This window comes from Lagopus leucura, unplaced genomic scaffold, assembly GCF_019238085.1.
Source record: "Lagopus leucura isolate 7727_CA_CO unplaced genomic scaffold, USGS_WTPT01 Super-Scaffold_100002, whole genome shotgun sequence".
Classification (NCBI taxonomy): domain Eukaryota; kingdom Metazoa; phylum Chordata; class Aves; order Galliformes; family Phasianidae; genus Lagopus; species Lagopus leucura.
The window spans coordinates 412,038-432,911 of NW_024962263.1; the positions used below are offsets into that span (position 1 = coordinate 412,038).

The 20,874-nt window shown below is 40.0% G+C and overlaps 1 protein-coding gene across 6 annotated transcripts in view; it reads right to left on the reverse strand.

The window, feature by feature from the left end:
- TNS3 (tensin 3) overlaps positions 1-20,874 on the reverse strand; it is a 223,624-nt gene that overhangs the window by 79,100 nt on the left and 123,650 nt on the right. For all 6 annotated transcript variants that reach the window (XM_042869077.1, XM_042869079.1, XM_042869080.1 and 3 more), the window contains exons 8-15: positions 16,530-16,580; positions 13,425-13,547; positions 10,091-10,155; positions 8,110-8,193; positions 6,501-6,613; positions 5,565-5,625; positions 5,381-5,456; positions 570-699 (exon numbers count right to left, since the gene is read on the reverse strand). In XM_042869077.1, the coding sequence (XP_042725011.1) occupies positions 570-699; positions 5,381-5,456; positions 5,565-5,625; positions 6,501-6,613; positions 8,110-8,193; positions 10,091-10,155; positions 13,425-13,547; positions 16,530-16,580 (703 nt within the window). The remainder of the gene's footprint in view (positions 1-569; positions 700-5,380; positions 5,457-5,564; positions 5,626-6,500; positions 6,614-8,109; positions 8,194-10,090; positions 10,156-13,424; positions 13,548-16,529; positions 16,581-20,874) is intronic.

Below are 20,874 nucleotides of genomic sequence, written 5' to 3' on the forward strand. Positions count from 1 at the left end.
CTGTTATCTTCACAAAAAACACAATTGCTTATTAATTCCTACAATGGTGTCTAATGGACTCACTGTTTTAAACATGTCTGTTGTCAGGAGAAAATTTTTCATTATGAAACTGGTGAGGCACCTTCACAGGCTACCCAGAGAAGCTGGGGGTGTCCCATCCCTGGAGGTGTTCCACACCAGGTTGGATGGGGCCTTGGGCAGCCTGGTGTGGTGGGTAGCAGCCCTGTCTACAGCAAGGGGGTTGGAACTAGGTGATCTTTACAGTCCTTTCCAACCCAAGAAATTCTATTATTCTATTAAAAACATGAGAAGGTCAGTTAAGGACAATGAAGTAATAATGAAATCATTTTGACAGCTTAACCCAAATGAAAAACTTCCGTTTTCATTGGGGTTCTGCCTGTGTTACAGTGCTACGAGTTAAACTAAAACAAAGTAATGTCCCTCCCCCTAAATAAAAGGATAGAAAAAAAGAATCCCAAAAACAGATCTTGAAGATTACCATCAAATGCACAGACACGCACATGCACTTCTTCCACATACTTATCCAAGCAATCACAGAAGGCAAGTACCTTTATTGGCACTGTCTAAGTCCTCTTTACCAAACACCAACCCATATCCTTGAATAGCTCCAGTATGAAACTGAAGGCGAAAAATCACATCACGAGTAGCTGATCGGTACTTTTTATGGTAACACTTCAGCTAGAAGGAGAAATAAACACGTTACTATAGAATTTTAAAGAAAAGATAGTTCTGGATGCGTCACAAAAAAATACTATCTTTATCAGTATCAATCACCAATCAGTAAACTATCATTCAGAATCACATTTGCCACTACTATGTGGGAATGCTGACTCGTATCCATACGTCTTCACGGCACCCACCAAATTAGCATAAACTACAGCACAACCATTTCAAAATAAGTAAAGAATGCACAGATTTTATAGAAGCCTTCTCAGAAGTCATACAAGCTGATTACATCTACACTAGGACATTTTTTTAAACCCACTCTAGTGATAATAGGATCTTTTTTAATGTTACTGTTGGCAGCTTATAGTAGTCTTGATACCCAGACTAGAAAAAGACAGAAAAATCCATCTAATAGGAATTAGAGTGGCTAAAAGTGAACAAAATAACACTACTCTTTAACACAACCCTCCTTTAGATCAAGCCTATCAATATTTTACTTACCACTTCCTAGTCAACTGCAATTCATGATCACTAAGCATTTTTAAAGGAATACAAGAATCAACATTTTGTTTACATTAGTCACCAGATTGAAAGGGATTTCAAGGTTTTATAATTAAGGATGCTACTGAAAAGTACTGAAAACAAAAAATAATAAAGTAACACAAAAGTAATCTTTTTCTAATCCAGAATGAAAAAAAAAAAGTGTATTCTGGAAAGAAGATAATGAATAACCAAGGAACTAACAGTTATTCAAACTGAAGGGAACTGGAGTAATACAAGGAAGATGTAGGGGTTTGGGATGAAACACAGCTAATAAATTCTTCACACTACTGGATTTTAAATTCTAACGTAAGCTTTTGCTTTCTGCCTTCAATACACTAACTCTCTGATGCCTTAAATTCCAGCAGTTCATCAGAACTGACATGGTGCATACAAAAACATGGTGCATTTTATACCATATACCAGGAGTACCTGTCAGCAAAGGCATGGAAAACAGCAGTCAAAATACATCTGTAAAAATCATACATGAGTTTGGCTATAAGCTGCATTGAGGGTACTACCAGCCCCCAACTGGTAAGTCTGAAGCAGCACACTTTTCAAGAGAAGGAAAATAAAGGTAAGTTTCTGTTAAAGATCTGTTTGACTCAACAGCACACTCTTTGAATATTATTCATGTTGAGATAGCTATTTGTCTCTTCAGCAGCAGCCCTAGGGATTATCCTGCAAAACAGCTTAAACTTTACTCCTTCCTCCACCTTTCAGTTAAGAAAGTCATTCACCTGAAAAATAACTTCTCCAAAAGTTCTCATTCTAACCAAACTTCTGAAAGAAACAGGAGGAGCAATGCATAAAGACCTGATAGGCAGAAACATTTTCAAGTATGAACGTCATCTTAACAATTTAAGTCTGTTTCCAAACAGTTGGTCTATATAGAAATTCACTTCAGTCTACACAGAAACAGAAGTAAGCTGCCAGTGATTCTAATCTAATCAGGCATCGTTATGGTGATTATAAGAAACAATCAAGGTACAGCTTTCCGCTTTGAGAAAGCTTTCCAGTACAACTGCTTTATTTCAAAAAGCATCTGAAGTTTGGTTAGTCTGTTTTGTTTAGAAATTTAGGTTAAACTGGTGGCCATAAGGAAGACAGAACTGTTCTGCTGTTGCCTTCAGACAGCTAAGAGTTGAAGTCTTGCTTGGAATTTTGACTCCATTATCATCTGATGCCCTATTGAAAAATAATACAAGCTAGTGAAATATGCTGGGAAATAACTATATGCATTATCAGATGTCAATGCAGCTTTTCAACAGATATGCCATTGCTGTATCATCACAGAATCCTCTAAACCTAAAACAAGTCTTTCAAACCAATTATTTCGAAGCAATGCTGTTCGATTAGATAAATCTTTTGGAATTGGAGGCAGGGCATCCTATTTTTTTTTTTTTCCTGAAACCCTTAATGGTTACAGAATCACAGAATCACAGAATCACCCGGGTTGGAAGGGACCCCAAGGATCATGTAGTTCCAACCCCCCTGCCTAGCAGGGCCACCAAACATACACATTCAGATCAGGTTGCCCAGGACCCCGTCCAACCTGGCCTTAAACACGTCCAAGGACGGGGCATCCACAACCTCCCTGGGCAGCCCGTTCCAGGGCCTAACCACTCTCCTAGTAAAGAACTTCCCCCTAACATCCAACCTAAATCTTCCCTCCTTCAACTTAAAACCATTTCCCCTAGTCCTGCTGTTATCAGCCCTTTGGTTTTGCTTAAGCACTGCCAATAAACATGTGTAATTGAATGGAAGACTTTGTTTGGGAAATAATACCATGCTGAATAAGATGTTGGCTTTTTTAGAATTCAGAATTTCAGAAACATTCAGCATAGCTTAGGATTAATGAAGTTGATCTGTTTCAAAAAGCGTTAGTGAAAAAACTGCTTGCTCGTTTTTCCTTTTAAACACTTTACATATACTGTTTGCGTAGACTTCTCTGATAAGCACAACAAATCTTGAATTTGGAAATGTCCCAGACCTCCAGAATATAAATTTATAACAGGATATTTAAAAATGTGTTTTGCAAGAAATATAGAAAGATGTTCTAAATTGAATGGCGAAGAGAAATAAGTGAAGGAAAGAAGGAGGAAGAAAATCAAAACGATTATTCCAAAATTTAGGGGAAAAAAAAGGAAAAAGGAAAGGGAATAGGAAAACAGGAAACATTCAAGTCTAACATTTCTCGGTTAAAAAAAAATACACCATATAAAAAGTCGTTCTGGAACCTACTAGCAATATATATCAGGAATACTCATTCTTCACAATATAGTCTCACCCCATCCTTATTCATTCTACTTGATCCCCTGCCCTCTTAGTTTAATTGAAAGGCACAGCAACTGTATTTCTTTACTTACCTCATGTGTAACTGCAAATCACAAGCAAGAAAGAAAGCAAAGAGATACAAAATGACAGTGCTGAAGTTCAATATAGTTACGCTCTGCACACAGGAAACAGCATCTAGTTTTATGATTGCAGATCTTGCCTGCCAACATGCAGGACAAGGATAATCTAACACTGAGTCACAAATATTCCCCAAGACAACTTTAATATAGATACTACAAACATTTCTGTACTTGATGCTATAAAATGGAAATGCTGAGAGAAATTCTTGTCGTTCCTTAAAACATACCAGCCTGAGCTTTATAGGAATTTTCAATCATGTAAAAATCAAGGGTGCTAACTAAATTCTCAACCTATTTTTTAGTATTTCACCTACTTTGTAGTGTATCAGTCATCGAGATCAGCTGCTTTGGATCCAGCTTGGCCAGTACCAGAGCAACCAATCTCAAGATATAAGGAAGTTTCAGGGATTTCCTTTGCCAGGGAAACACCAAGAAAGCAGAGCAACCCTATAGCTATGGGCAGTTCTCACAAATGAGGCTGACACACCATAGGCATTGCAAAGACTGCACCCACACCCCTAAAAGAAGCCTCAGAAAGGAGAGCACCGTATCGCTGCCTACCAAGCACAGGGCAGGCAAACAATGTGGGTGTCACCCACAGCATGCTGCAGCAGCCGGGGTAGTAGATCATACATCAGGGAACTGAGGTTCAGCCAGCTGCAGAAGCAAGTAGCACTCATTCCAGCTAACCCTTGAGGCAGAATGGTGAGCACTCAATGCCAAGCTAAAAATGCAGCTCTAAAAGGGGCGTATGCATCACCTACCCTGGACATTACCAATGCCTCTGCCCAGACAGAGCAGTAAAGGAAGAAGAAGTTGTGCAGGCCCTGGTCAGCCCTGGTGCTTGGACCTTGCTCCTGGAGTAGAGGTGAGTGGCAAACTCACCTAAGTTGTGCCACTGAGGTGAAGGACCTCCTGCGACAGTGACTGAGCTGCAGGAGACAGTCAAAAGGCTGTGTACTAGCAAGAAGGCAGAAACAGAGATAGACAGATGGACTCATGTGCAACCTGCACTGAATCTACTATCTGGGACCAAACAGCCCCAAACTCCCCCACCATTATATAGATTGGTTTGTTTAGCAATAGGAATTTGTTCATTAGTTTAAGAGCCAATATATTAGTTTAGCAAAAGGAAACCATGAGTGATAGTTTTAAAACCTCCCATTTCAACTTCAGTGGATGAATAGTCTTGCTGGAGCACCTCCCCTGTAGGGACAGGATGAGAGAGTCGGGGCTCTTCAGCTTGGAGAAGAGAAGGCTCTGGGGGGATCTTATAGTGGCCTCCAAGTATCTGAAGGAGGCCTACAGGAAAGCAGGAGAGGGACTTTTTACAAGGGCATGTAGAGATAGCATGAGGGGAAATGGCTGCAAACTGGAAGAGAGTAGATTTAGACTACATATCAGGCAGAAATTCCTTACTGTGAGAGTGGTGAGATCTTGGAACAGGTTGCCCAGAGAGGTTGTGGATTCCCCACTTTGGAGGCATTCCAAGCCACTCTGGATGGGGCTTAGAGCAGCCTGTTCTAATGGGAGGTATCAGGTATCCCTGTCTACAACAAGGGGGTTGAAACTAAGATGATTAAGGGTTTCTTCCAACCCAACCCATCCTATGATTCCATGACTTTGTTTTTGCAAGATCATTTTGTGTATTTATTTATTACAAACTTCCAAAACAGAAAGGAGGCAATAATCTCAATGACAAAATACTACACTTTCATTCAATACGATTAACTTACCATAACATCTCCTTTCAAAAGCTGGGCTGGCTCTATAGCAATGCAGATTCGGTTTTGATTTTCTGACTCTACACTACTTGAAGGAGATAAAAAAAAAAGGCACACAAAAACACAGAATTATGGAATTCTGTAATTGTAAGAATTAAAACATATTTAAAAACAAAGGAAAATAACTGAGACTTACTATATTCCAGATGTATACACGGGTTGGGTAGCTTGGTATAACTTCAGAAAAGGCTGACAAGCTGTGAAGAAGTAAACAAGGCAATTTTTGTAACTGTTTTTTTTTTTTTGTCTGAATCTTAGACCTTGGAAATTTCATGTTTATCCAGACTGAGTAAAGTGGCATGCAAAGTGATAAAATGTGAACTGTGAATACATTTTTCAAAGCATAACTGGCTTTTTCTTTAAAAAGTGTAAGTTATAATTTAAGAAAAAGTTGCTTCTTCCTGGTCTTGAGACTAACTCCGAATTGGGAAGAAAGTTTTTTTTTAAGGGTTCTAGTGAGAAGAAAGAAAATTATAATTACATTTATGTCCTAAAGAAGAAGGAAACTTGACCATAAAACATAAAACAAGGTTCTCAGCTCTTCTACAGGAACTGGGAGCACAACTGTTCAGAAAACAGGCATCATTTCTTTATTTAATAGAGGACAAAAAATCATTTCCTTATACAGTATTTCTCTTCTGGTTCATTTAATGGGAATTATTAGACTGATATCAAGGAATATCAACTCACCAACTTCTTACATGGCCTGGTAGAGACAGGACAAGGGGGAATTTTTTTAAACAAAAAGAGACTTGGATTAGATATTAGGAGGAAACTTTTCTACCCAGAGGGTGGGGAGGCATTGGAACGGGTTGCCCAAAGATGTTGTGGATGCTCCCACCCCGGATGTGCTCACAGCCAGGTTGGATGGGGCCCTGGGCAGCCTGATCTAAGCGGTAGGCAACCTGCCCAGTGCAGGGGGGTTGGAACTGGATGACCTTCAACATCCCTTCCAACCCAAGCCATTCTACGATTTCCTGTTACTCTGAGTTTCATGCATGATTTTTGAAAGTTTCAGAATGAATAGAAGGCTTTAAACCTACACAGAGATATGAAAATATACATAATTTACCTCCCCCAGCATCAAAGCTTGGGATGCCATGAAGGATAACATAGTGCAGGAAAAGTGAAGCTGTATTCATTTTCACAGATCCAGATAGAAGGCCACTTAGAAACTGCACATATCTAAAAATGCAAAGTTTATCTTCATTAGCTAGTAGCAGAAATACAACCGTATCAGGGAAGTACATTCTTTGCGCTAATATTTCTAGTCCATGGGTACTGAAAGCATTGTGACATTACTTATGGCTCTAGAAGAGTGATCTTTGCAAAACAGCATGAAAATACATTTTAATTTACAAAATTACTGAATACATAGCTGTTTAATTGGCAATGCCGAAAGTCTTCATTTTAGTTATTTGCATCACTACTTTAAACATGGAAGTAACTAGAAGCAATAGTGAAATCAATCATTTTGGTATGCATTTTTATTCACAACTAAAAGTCTGAATTGGCTCTTGCAACAGCATGAAATGGACCCCACTCCATTTACACTGAAGCACACTTCCTCATTAAAGCAGAAGTTTTAAGGTCCCTGTCAAAAATATTAACAGAAAGACTAATGTGGGCAAATAACACCTTTATTCTAGGAAGTCATCTCAGTCAGTACCAGAGGAAAATTATTATAGTAATGTGAAAATCATTGCATTGCTGCTATTTTCATTTGGAAACGTGCATAGTGCAGGACTGCTCATAAACTGCACAGCATTGCACACTGCAGCATAGCTATTATTTTTCAAGTGAAAAAGGACTCTTTAAAATACCAAGTAAGTTTATGACGCAATGGAAAAGCTTTTCTTACTTAGAGATGAAGAAAATTGAGTGTCGTATGTTTGCTGTTTTTTTTTTCTAGTTTAATTACCAGCAAAGCCTTATCCTTTACACGACTTCTAAAAACTACTGTCTGCATGCTGACTAAAACCAAACCTAAGCAGTAATTATTCAATCAAATCCAGGGGAATTTTTACGTTTGTAGAAGATCATGCTATATCACAGTTACTTGTCTAATGGATATCAGTCTCTTTTGGTATGAAGCCTCGGTTACTGTATGCCAAAAGCAGGCACAGAGCCAACCTCAGAACTATTCACTTCCCAAACTGCTTCATTTGAATCCTAACACAGTCTTATTTGTGCAGATGGACTGAACAGGTAAGACATCCAGATAGACAGAATATATAGTGAATGTTTTGACAAGAACTTCATAGCATGGACATGGAACAGTTGGACAATCTACAGATCCTACAAGCAAGTGGTAATAAAATATCTTTATTGCACGTTAGTTAGCAAGTACTCCATAGGCATCATTAATACTGCATAAAAAAGAGATTTTATCTTGCAGCAAATAAGAAACAAACAGTGGTACCCTCTTTTTGCTAACAAACAATACACTGAAAAACCATGCTGTGTGGTACAGAAGATCTAATCTACCTCAATCTATATGCTGGAATTGAGGGTACAATTTCATCAGTGAAGATCAGTACAAGATAAAGTACTAAGAGTTCAGAAGTTGCTAGAGAATCTTTTGGAAATAGCCTTCATACAGCAAAGAAGGGATTAAAGTATGGGGGCAGAATATAACAATGACATTTCTTATTGGTATGAATTAAAAATAAGCCAAATACCTTTTCTGGGATGGTTGCATTAAAGCTGAAACTTTATCATCAAAGAATTTCTTCATAGCAAATCTGTCTAGAGCCTGATCAGCACTGTCAAAACAGAGGCACAGACACCATGTTATTCCATTTTGGTCTGATCTTGGAAATTCATCAGGTTACTGCTTGAAATATAGCAAAGTAGTTGGAAGGGAAAAAAGAAAATGAAGGAAGAAGAAAATAAAAAACTATCTAGCCAAAAACCCTAGCATTTACAGGTCACATATTTTTTGTTTCTTACTGACACCTTCATATTCCAACCTTTAAGGCAGGTTTCTTCTGGAGTCCAAGGATCTTCTTCCTTACTCAATTATTTGAACATTTCCATCATGAAACAATGCAATAAAATGTATCAAAAGTAAGGAAAAGGATACTTGCCATCATTTCTGCAATGTTCTGTAGGTGAGTTATGTGAGAAATAGACACTCCCTGTTTTTGAAAAGCAGCAGCAGCGCTATGGAGATGAAAAGCACTACCTAGCTCTTACTGCAATACAGCCCATCAGGTGCAAGATATGCCAGGCTGGAGGATCATTCAAGCAGTCAAACAATTTAATCCAACTTTTGTTTCTTCTGCCCTGAGCCACCAAAGCCATGAATGTTTTAAATAAAAATACATATCTTTGAAGAATAAATGCTCTCCAACAGATAACTACAAATTCTTCAAATGTACACCTAAGAAACAAACATAGTCAGAAGAACACACACTTTCTTCCATTCTCTGCCCAGAACAGAAATGGCTCCGATGGGGGTCTTCAGGATCAATGTAGATGAATGCAAGTGCTACAGAAAAAAAAATCAAAACACCACAAACAGAGGAGCCAAAAATCAGTAAGAATGCTGTTAATCACACCTCTCCTGTAACATGCTATGCTCATTCTGTTATACTGAAACCATGTGCCTCATAACAGATATAGCTGACAGCGTTAATTAGCATCAGGATGTTTTTAAAAAAAATGCTTCAAAATGATTGGACTCTAGCATCTAAAATTTGAAATTCCATGTCTCATTCAAATGAAATGAGTTCCAAGGGAAAAAAAGAAAGCAGGTTCTTCTTTATTGCTTGTGAAAATGTGTAACCAATGGTGGCAGTTGTGTTAAAAATAGTGCTCTGCAGCTGAGAAAGTGCTCTATCAGACAGTGTCGTGTTCTCTGTATTTGTTGTAGTTCCCACGGACGTAAATAGGAGGCATTAATTTCAGAGTAACTGGCATTCTTATTTCTTCAGTATATACTGGCAAATACATAATGCACTTCATTTCTTAACCTACTTTTACCTGTCAATCAGGTTTACTAAAATATACATCAATTATTTTGTGACATACTGCTCTGAAAGTTTTTACACACTGTGCTCAAGGGCTTTTACCCATGAGAAATTTGCTATTAGCCTATAGTGAACCAGATCATCCATTGCAGTGCTGAAATTCATTACTGACAGGTTGGTGTGAAGCCAGAATAAAGTCTGACTGAACCATGGCACTTAAGAGTGGAAATTTTATATGTTTGTGTTTCTGTGTAAGTGTATACATATGTATATAATCACATACAGTGTTTGTTTAAGTATATAAACATACAACATTGACATATATATAAAGCAAAAACAACATTAAGGAAAAACAATTTGATTAAGAAGCAAAAACAAAAAAAAAATACTTCATCCAACTGACAGCATGTATAATCTTTATTGACATAAACTGTCATCTGTCAGTTCATAATTCAATCACTCTAAAGGAAAAAAAAGGAAACCAAGCAATCAAGCACTTGTTAAAGCCAGCTGAAGACCTGGTCCTTCAAGATGTTTTAAGACACAACCCAAGATTGCTGAGAAGCCATGACAACAAACCTTGAGCAGGGAACTGCTACAACAACTCCACAACACCTTTTTCTTACGTTTTCCTTTTTGTTAAAAAAGCACAATATGTATCTTTTTCTTTCCATTATTCATAACTGACCTTGTAGAAACACTGGTGAAATGCATATACGATGAAATGACTACGCCAATCCTTCCTCTTCCTCCCTGCATCAGGAAAGATATTATTTATTTAATCTATACTGCAGATCATTATTTTACTTGTCACATATTGAACAGAACTTTACAGCAGGAGATTCACAAACTCTCTTTGCTCATGCATTTCATGTCTTGTTTAAAGGTGTTAATGACGGACAGAAAAGCTTCCCTCTCTATTGCAAACTGGTTGACATTTACATGAAAAACATTAAACAGGGTTTCTACAATGTGTGTCAAGTCCTACTGAATTAGCAGAAAGCTTGCACAAACGGATGACAAAACACAGAGTAAAGCCTAGCTCTCCAGCAGTAATGATTTTCTTCAATCACATTACCTAGGTCGGGAGGTGGTGAGCAATTGCTTGTGCATCACTTGTTATATACATTTTTACATATGTATTTGTCATTTCTATATATAAAATCATTATCCTTTTCCTTTTCTTTGCCTTAGTAAGTAGTTTTATTTCAACCCAAGAGGTCTATTTTGCTTTTTCCAATTCTCACTGCCATCCTCCTGGGAAGGGGAAAGTGAGCAAACAACCTTGTGGTGCTCAGCTACCTGCTGGATTATACCACAACAGAAAAGCATATGATTTCTGATAGGTTTTGTTGCTTTTACCTGTTTAACCCCAGAGCACCTATAGCAAACTACCAACTGTTGCTTATTTTTCTATGAGGAAAAAAAAAAAAGTTTCAAGATTTTATTGAATACTTTATATGATCTAAATTCAATGCAATTTACCAAGTGGTAAATTTTGCTAATTTCAAAAGATTTTCAGACTGTCAGCTGACACAGGATAGTTGCATCTATTTTTGTGTTCGAAAACTTTTAAGTCATCACCAAGAGGCATGAATCAACTATACCAATTTGCAAATAAAATACCTAATAATACCTTGCCCCTTTTCTTTTGTCCTGTATATGGGCCATCCTCCGGGCTGTGGTCCTTCAGCTATTAAGAACTCTCTAATGCCTCGATTCTACCTGCAAGTGACACACGACTAGAGACTATACAACTCAATGTAAACTGCGAAGTTTCGGTCCCATATCACCCTCATTTTGTTTAATGTCACATCTGCCAACAATACAGAGATTTACCTACCTCAGCAGCACAGTTGCTAACTCAGTTCTGAACTCGTTGCTCAGAACTAATTTGTTTCTAATCAAGGCTTTTCTTCATTTTTCTTATGTGAGCAAGGAGAATCACAGAATCACAGAATTGTAGGGGTTGGAAGGGACCTCCTGAGATCGAGTCCAACCCCCCTGCCAAAGCAGGTTCCCTACACCAGGTAGCACAGGTAGGCATCCAGGCAGGTCTTGAACATCTCCAGAGAAGGAGACTCCACCACCTCCCTGGGCAGCCTGTTCCAGTGCTCCGTCACCTCACTGTAAAGAAGTTCTTGCGCACATTGGTGCAGAACTTCCTATGCTGCAGTTTCTGGCCGTTTCCCCTTGTCCTGTCTCCACACACTGCTGAAAACAGTCTGGCCTCACCTCTCTGCCCCCCACACCTTAGATATTTATAGACCTGGATCAGGTCCCCTCTCAGTCTCCTTTTCTCAAGGCTGAACAGACCCAGTTCACTCAGCCTTTCCTCATAGGGGAGATGCTCCAGGCCCTTCACCATCTTCGTGGCCCTCCGCTGGACTCTTTCCAAGAGATCCCTGTCTTTTTTGTACTGGGGAGCCCAGAACTGGACGCAGTACTCCAGATGAGGTCTTACCAGGGCAGAGTAGAGGGGGAGGATCACCTCCTTTGACCTGCTGGCCACACTCTTTTTAATGCACCCCAGTAAGCCATTGGCCTGTTTGGCCACAAGGGCACACTGCTGGCTCATGGCCAACCTGTCATCCACCAGGACACCCAGGTCCCTTTCCGCAGAGCTCCCCTCCAGCAGCTCATCCCCCAACCTGTACTGGTGCATGGAATTATTCCTCCCCAGATGCAAGACTCTACACTTGCTTTTGTTAAACCTCATCCGGTTTTTTTCTGCCCAGCTCTCCAGCCTATCCAGGTCTCGCTGAATGGCAACACAGCCTTCAGGCGTGTCAGCCAATCCTCCCAACTTCGTATCATCGGCAAACTTGCTGAGGGTGGCCATTATCCCCTCATCAAGGTCATTGATGAAGATGTTGAACAAGACCGGACCCAGCACAGACCCCTGAGGAACACCGCTAGTTACAGGCCTCCAACCGGACTCTGCACCACCAACGATGACCCTCTGCGCTCTGCCAGTCAGCCAGTTCTCAACCCACCTCACTGTCCACTCATCTATCCCACACTTCCTCAGCTTTGTTATAAGGACGTCATGGGGGACAGTATCAAATGCCTTGCTGAAATCAAGGTAGACCACATCCACTGCTCTCCCCCTATCCACGCAGCCAGAGACAACATCATAGAAGGCTACCAGGTTGGTCAAGCACGACCTCCCCCTTGTGAACCCGTGCTGACTACTCCTGATAACCTCCTCTTCTTCCAGTTGTCTGGAGATGACATCCAGTACAAGCTGTTCCATCACCTTTCCAGGGACAGAGGTGAGGCTGACTGGCCTATAATTGCCTGGGTCTTCCTTCTTGCCTTTTTTGAAGACCGGAGAAGCAGCAGCACTGCACAATAGCAAGCTTCACTGTATGACAGTGCAATTACAGTTAGAACCTCTCAGTCCAGGAGGTACGAGGTACTCATTGCACTGATTTCCTACAGACATACCAGATAGTGAAGTGATGATCTATGAGACACAGAGCTCTGCTATATATTCAACACTGTGAGCCACATTTAAAGAGAAAACACGTAGCCCAGAAAAAGGTACCCTGAACACCCACTTTAGCATACTAAAAGCAGTTTGGATACTTAACCTATGATGATCTGCAGTGTGGATGCAACTGACTGAAGTTAAGCCCATGATACATCACCTTTGCTTGCCCAGCAACAAAATGTCAAAAATGTCATAGAATATAAAATGCTTCTGAAGAATTTTCCTCTGAGCTGGAAAAACTCAAGACTTACAGAAGTGCTGTCCTTTGAAGAAGCAAACTAACATAATTGCATGCTATACTCTAGTAGAATAGAGGCAAGAACAGTACTAAAAAAAAAAGCAGAGATAAAAAGTATGCAAGTGCAGTAGATTTAAGCCTACTTAAATCAACTGAAGATCTGGCAAACAGTTTCCAACACTAAAAACAGCAATCTTCATTTTTATTTTTCAATGAGTAAGGATAAAGAACAATCTTTTCAAAAATAAATTCAAACTGATAGTCAGCAAGGACACAAAACTCACTTACTTTGCAATGGATCACTACCACACGCTGAGGATCACTGTTCAGCCATGATTCCATAGCCTTGCAGATGGTGCACACCTTATCAAGAGGTGGTGCATGGAGATCAGGCCACCCCACATCCATAATCTGCAGAGAATTACTTCACATGTTACACTTGAAGGATATGATATAAATAAGTATGTTAACAGTTCTTTTAAGGAGAAGAATGGGCTAGTGTTTTGTTGTTGCTGTTGTTTTTCACTTTGTTTAAAAAAATGGTACATTTGTAAAAAGAAACACTCTTCCCAAAGCCCATCTACCACTGATACATCAAAACATTTCTGAAGATCTTTATTTCTTAAGGAATTTTCGAATAGAAACCAAGCTAATTTTAAATAGCAAAATACTTGTAAGGTCAACATTACGACACAGAACGTTCACTGACCTGGTCAAATATTTTAAAATCATTTTTATTTTGTTTAAAATTTCTTTTCTTTATATGCAAAAGGTTTGATTCATTCATTTTTCCTATTCAAATTCAATCACCATATAATACTGCTTCTTCAACATACTATCACAGAATATTCTCAGGTGGAAGGGACTCACAAGGAGCATGGAGTCCAACTCCTGGCTCCACACAGGATCACACAAAATTCAAACCACACTTCTGAGAGCATTATCCAAAGCTTCTTGAACTCTGTCAGGATTGGTGCCTTGACCTCTGCACTCGAGAGCCTGTTCCAGGCCTGGACACTGGATATTTTCCTAATATCTAACCTGGACTTAGACTGATGCAACTTTATGCCATTCCCTCAGGTCCTGTTACTGGTCATCAGAGAGAAGTGATCAGTGCCTGCTCCTCCATTCCCCTTGTGAGAAAGCTGTAGGCAGCCATGAAGTTACCACTCAGCCTCCTCTTCCCTAAGCTGAAGAAACCATACGACTTCATCTGCTCCTCATATGCCTTGGCCTCTAGATACCTCACCATCTTCAAAGTCTCTCCTTCAGATGCTCTATGTATTTTCTTATGCTGTGCTCAAAACTGACACATCAGTCACAGGAGTCTTCCCACCAGGTTTCACTTATGACTGAGCCAAGACTTCTAGCTTCTCCTGCTTGCTCCTCATTTGCATGCACTGATGTAGAAACATTTTGGAAGTGTTTCAATGTACCTAACAACTCATGGAGCAGACTGACGATCTCACCCTCAAATTCTGGTGTGCCATACCATAGCTTATAACTGGCGAGCCTGGTTTTATCCCTCTCTCCCTTCAAATCTGTTTCAAAGCTCTATCAAAAAGCCCCGCTAACTCCCATACAGTCCTTGCTCTGAGAAAGGTGCATCCCATCAGGTGCCAGGAGAGCTGGTGCTGCACAGACTATTCCATGACCCAAAGACCTGAAGTTCTGCCAATGTCCAGTCCGGAAGCCATGAACTGATCAGAGATCTGCCTGTTCCTTTCATTACTATTTCCTTCTACTGAAAGGATAGAGGAAAGTAATTACGCTAAGGCCCTGAAGTCTCTTTGATAGCTCTAGAACTTTTTGCTATTTCATCATTACCAACAATAAAAAACAATAATGGAAAATAATCTTAGGGCTACTGAGTTTTCTACTAATGTCTTTTATTCAGGCCCAAGCCCCAGTGACGCAGTAGACTTCTCTACGGCATCGGTCCAGTTGGTGTATCAGGCTTCCTGCTCCCTTCAGAAGAGGGTCACCTAGGACAACCACCTTTCTTTTTCTTGCGATAAGTGGACATGATATAGGGCAAAGTTCTACGTGACTTGTCCAATCTTGATGATCCTTTATTCACGTCATTGTTTGCCTCTCCACCAAATTTCACAGCCTCATACCTACTGCAAAGGGGCATCTCTGGATGAGGTGGATGAAAAAGGCAGGGAGAGGATTCAGCTGGTGCTCAGCAGAAACCTGCTTCCATTCCCCTCTGTCTCTTCAGCCATTGCCAGATGGCAGGAGTGTATTGTATGCATATTTTTAAGTGACAATATTGGACACTAATAAAAACACTAACCATGAACAATTTAAATCCTTCATGATGAATTAAGTACTCAAAAGTTCAATAATAAGAGCCTTTTAAATAATTTTCTCCAAATTAAATCTACTGCTATGAGGATGCATCTGTCTGACTCATGCATTATAATAGCTGCTGAAGAGCAACCTGAATTCATTTTTTACAACAAATACAAGGGCTGCTCCAAAAGTACTGCCTTCTGTTTTATTATGCTGGTCTAACACATCAGAGATGTGGTAGCAGAGATTGAACCTTCCCAACAATATTCCATTACAGTTTATTGTTGTAGCAGTGGGGTAGTTTGACAAACTAGTAAGCAATTGAATTCCTCAGTGCAGAAAAAATGGCACCTATTGACAGCCACTGATGCTTGCAGAACATTTGTGGAGACCAAACAGTGGATGTTAGCAGAGTGAGACAGTGGGTGATGTGCTTCAGCAGAGACATGAAAGACAAGCCACATTCCAAATGGTCATGCAGACTTTCAAAGTCCAGCATGCAGGCTCTTGTCCACGACTGGTAAAAATACATACTTTATGGTGGTGGCTGTGTTGAAAAGTAGCGTTCTGTAACTGAGAATCTGCTCTGTCAAATAGTGTTATTGTGCTATTGTGCTACAAATAGGACACACCACCTTCAGAGTGACCTACACAGAACACTTAGAAGGAAAAAGCATGAGGAAAAACAGAAGACTGACATCAACAGGTCTTTCCCCTGTGTCTCTATTGTACAAAGAAGCAGCAATGAAAAGACAATATGAAAGTAAAGTTTGCATTTGAATTGAGTTCACTAGCTTCAGCCATTAGACAGTATACTAGAGCATATTAGCTTCTGATATCCTGTGAGTACACAAGAAAAGCACAGTTGGAGTAAATTTTATTTCACTCAATAAATTTTTTCAGTAGCCACAACAGGTTTCAGTGTGTGAAGTCTAAGAAAAAAAATACCTTTGAAAGGCACAGGCCAAACAGGTATAACACTTGAAAGTTATCTTACTCCGCAGCAAGTCTTGAAAAGCTTTAAGACTTATTAGGCCATTTAAATTACATTTGACAATACAGAAAAAGAAGCGTGATATGGAAAAGAATCAGTACCTTTGGGTTAAGCTTGGTAAGGTCGTACCTCTTTTCAGAAAGGTTTAGTACCTGTTGACAAGGAAAAGAGAAAACACCAACAATTAACACTTCAGAATTTATGTAGTAAATCACTACTTGAAACAGATGATTACTATTGAAATGGCAGCTGTAGGACTTCAGGCTTGCTTACTATTTTACTGAACTAAATTAACATTTAGAGTCAGTTAACGTAAATAAATGTATTTTAGGTACTGTCCATAATAAACTGAGTTTTGTCACGGTTTCATGGTTTCCTTTGGTATTCTACAGTATAACATCCCCAGGGATGGAAATACAGCCCAACCACTTGTCCAAACTGCGCTGGAACACAGTGATGCTCCAAAGCAACTGCAGTACATTGATGGCATTATTGTGTGGGACAACACAGCAGAGGAAGTTTTCAAAAAAGGAGAGAGAATAAATCCTTCTATGAGTTGGTCCCACTATTAAGCAAAACAAAGTGAAAGGACCCGCATAGGAAATTCACTTCCTAGGGATAAAGTGACAAGATGGACGTCGTCACATCCAAATGGATGTGATCAACAAAATCACTGCCGTGTCTCCGCTCACTAATAAAAAAGAGCCACAATCTTTTCTGGGTGTAGTGGGCTTTTGGAGAATGCATGTTCCAAACTACAGCCTCGCTGTAAGCCTCCTTTATCAGATGACATGGAAGAATAAATTTACTCGGGGCCCTGAACAGCTGTAGGCTTTTGAGCAAATTAAGCAGGAGACAGCCTGTGCCTTGGACCTGGGGCCTGTATGGATGGAACATGATGTAAAGAACATCCTCTACATGCTGCTGGAGAGAAAGGTCCCACTTGGAGACCATTTGGTAAAGAGCCTCAAGACAGACAAAGTCTGATCCCTGGGATTCTGGAGTCAAAAGTACAGGGGGTGTGAAGAGTGCTACACTCTAACTGAAAAGGACATCTTGGCCATGTATGAGGGGCTTCAGGTTGCTTCCAAAGTACAGTATTGAAACACAGCTCGTTCTGGCACCTCAACTGCCAGTGCTGAACTGGATGTTTAAAGGAAAGGTTTCCCCCACACATCTTGCTACTGATGCCACTTGGTTGGAGAAAGTGGGTTGCACTGATTACACAAGGAGTGTGGATGGGGAACCTCAGCTATCCAGGGATCCTAGAGGTCATCATGGACTGGCCTGAAGGTAAAAAGTTTGGAACATCACCAGCAGAAGAGGTAACGTGTGCTAAAGAGGCCCCACCATACAGTGAACTACCAGAAAGTGAAAAGACATTTGCCCTGTTCACTGCTGGAGCATGTTGCATTGTGGAGAAACACTACAGATGGAAATCTGCTGTGTGGAGCCCTACACAAGAAGTTGCAGAGGCCACTGCAGGGAAAGAAGCCAATTTGCAGAGGTAAAGGCTGTCCAGCTGGCCTTAGATGTTGCTGAGCGGGAGAGGTGGCCTTTATCTTTACACTGACTCATGGATGGTAGCAAATGCCTTATGGGGGTGGTTACAGCAGTGGGAACAAAACAACTGGCAACAAAGGGATAAACCTACTTGGGCTGCTGAACTGTGGAAAGACATTGTTGCCCAAATAAAGAATATTGTTGTAAAGGTGCAGATGCTCATGGGCCCAAGAGTAGGGCTACTGAAGAACAAAATAACCATCAGGTAGATCGAGCTGCCAAAATTGAGGTGGCTTAAATAGATTTGGTCTGGCAACACAAGAACAAATTATTTCTAGCTTAGTGGGTCCATGAAACCTCAGGCTACCAAGGAAGAGATGCAACATATAAGTCAGCTACAGACCAAGGGTTGCAATTAACTGTGAATGCCATTGCACAGGTTATCCATCACTGTGAAGCATGCTCCACAATTGAACAAGCCAAGAGGATGAAACTTCTCTGGGGGGAAGGGCAATGGAAAAGTACAAACATGGGGAGGCATGGCAAGTTGATTTGACTATGCCACAAACTCACGATGGTAAGCGTTATGTGCTCACCATGGTGGAGGCAACCACTGGGTGGCTTGAAACATATGCAGTACCCCATGCCACCACCCAAAACACCGTATTAGGTCTTGAGAAACAAGTCCTGTGGCAACATGGCACTCCAGAAAGAATTGAGTAAGGTAATGGGATTCACTTTAAAAATCCTCTTGTATATACTTGGGTCAAAGATCATGCCATTGAGCCGACTTCTTATATTCCCTACCATGCATCAGCTTCTGCTAAACCCGAACGATACAACGGGTTGTTAAAAACTATGTTGAAAGCAATGGGTGGCAGAACATCTAAGCACTGGGAGAAGCATTTGGCAGAAACCACCTGGTTGGTCAACACCAGAGGATCCATCAATCCAGCTCCCTAAATACTGTAGAGGGAGATAAGGTCCCTGTAGTACATGTAAAAAGCATGCTGGGGAAAAAGCAGTTTGGGTCTTCCCAGCTTTAGGCAAGGGCAAACCTCTTCATGAACCTGAATTTACCTGGTGGGTAATGTAGAAAAATGGGGATGTTCAATGTGTACCACAAGGGAATTTCATGCTAGGGGAATGTAGTCAGTAATTCCATGTGTGTGTTTAATGCATGTTATTATTGTTTGTATATGTTGAGCATGACATAGTGACGTGGAATAAAGAGAACGAATGTCAAGGTTTCATGGCTATCATCAGTATTTTGCATAATATCATGCAATGTACTGGGAGTTAAAGAGTTAATGCTGCAGTTTCATGGATTGTCAGTATTTCCAATCTCTTGGTCTCAGAAGAGAAGAATGAACTGCAACTCCCAGAAGACTTCATTTTTTCCATTTCCGTTTTCCATCTGCAGGGAAAGATAAAGACTTCCCCCTTCTTTGCTCCCTAGCTGCTTCACCTACAACATTAGAGATGTTGGTTTCAGAAACTCTCCCATTTTATTTATTAGCTTCATTTCCAATCATACTGTATTATATTGCATTCTCTCACTTTCTGCTACTGTATTTAGAAAGTGTTTCCCCTTAGCTCGTTGCCGTCACTTCCCTTCATCAAGGCCCATCTCCTTCCCTTTTCCTTCCCCACAACTTCCCAGGGCGTTGATTCATGGGCCTCTCTGCCCCCTTGACACAGCCCATACATGACATTATATGATGAAGCTAAATGTACACTTCAAAAAAGACAGTAAAGTTTTCTTTGTTTTATTTATTTCACGTGGATTTATTTCAGTCAAGGGTATACTGAGAGAGACCTGGACACCAAGCAAAAAAAATGTGGTTATGTCTTATATATTTCAACCTGAGCGCATGGTCCACAAAATATTGGTCAATGAAAACTCCACCTAGTGCTTAACAAGATACAGCTAAGGATACAGACTGCTTATATAGATGCTAACAAATAAATAAGAGCAGCATACAGAAGTATGTCTGAATGTATCATCAGAAAATACCTTGAATCAGTACCAATCAAAAACAAATAACTAGAAATACTAGTACTGAATAAGCGAAACATTGCTAATGAGCAAGATTCTCTTTCATAATGTGGCTAATTTACATCACAGAGATCTAAGTACAGATGATGACATTCATAAGCATTTAAGAAGTCTCATTAAACTGCCAGAATGGGATAAAAAGACCACAAACATGAGTGAGAATAAAAATGAGACACAAGTCTACTATGAACTTAGCTACCACCAGACAACTTAAGAACCCTTTTCTAAAGTGTACTACCAAACTTGAATTAACCAGCACTCTCATCAGCAGTCTCAGCAAAGAAGCTAAGAACTGAAGAGGAGAAACTAAATCACTTTGCCTCTAGAAGCTGCTGCCTGATGCTCAAGGACACAGTGAAAAAGGGAAGATGTTACACCATCTTTAGGGAAAATTACAGTTTGTGAACATGAATTTCACTCAGAGAAAGAAAAGCACACACAAATTAACAACAACAACAAAAAAATTAACAGATATTCAAGAAAACAGCTTGCATTTTAAGCTGTATAATGTTAAAGAATCATGCAGTGTTAATCATAAAAGGTATACATCACTTTAACTGACCTCAAACCCTGAAAAAAAAGAAATCTTACAACATCCTTATTCAACAGGGAACAGAGTCTTTATTCCTGTACTCTGTCTGCATTTTAAACAGATTACTGCTGAAACAGGTAAAGAGTAAACCAAATTTGTGTATGCATGGCCATGTTATTTTGGTTCAGGAAGATGTATCAACATTTGAAATTAAGGCTGTAGTTATTCTTCCAGAAATACCCAGTGTAATTTAGCAGGAATTAAACCAAAAATGCTTTCCACATGATTGTATAAGAGAGTCTTATTTTTAAAATACAAGGACTCTTAAAATGTGCATTTAAATGGTGTAAGA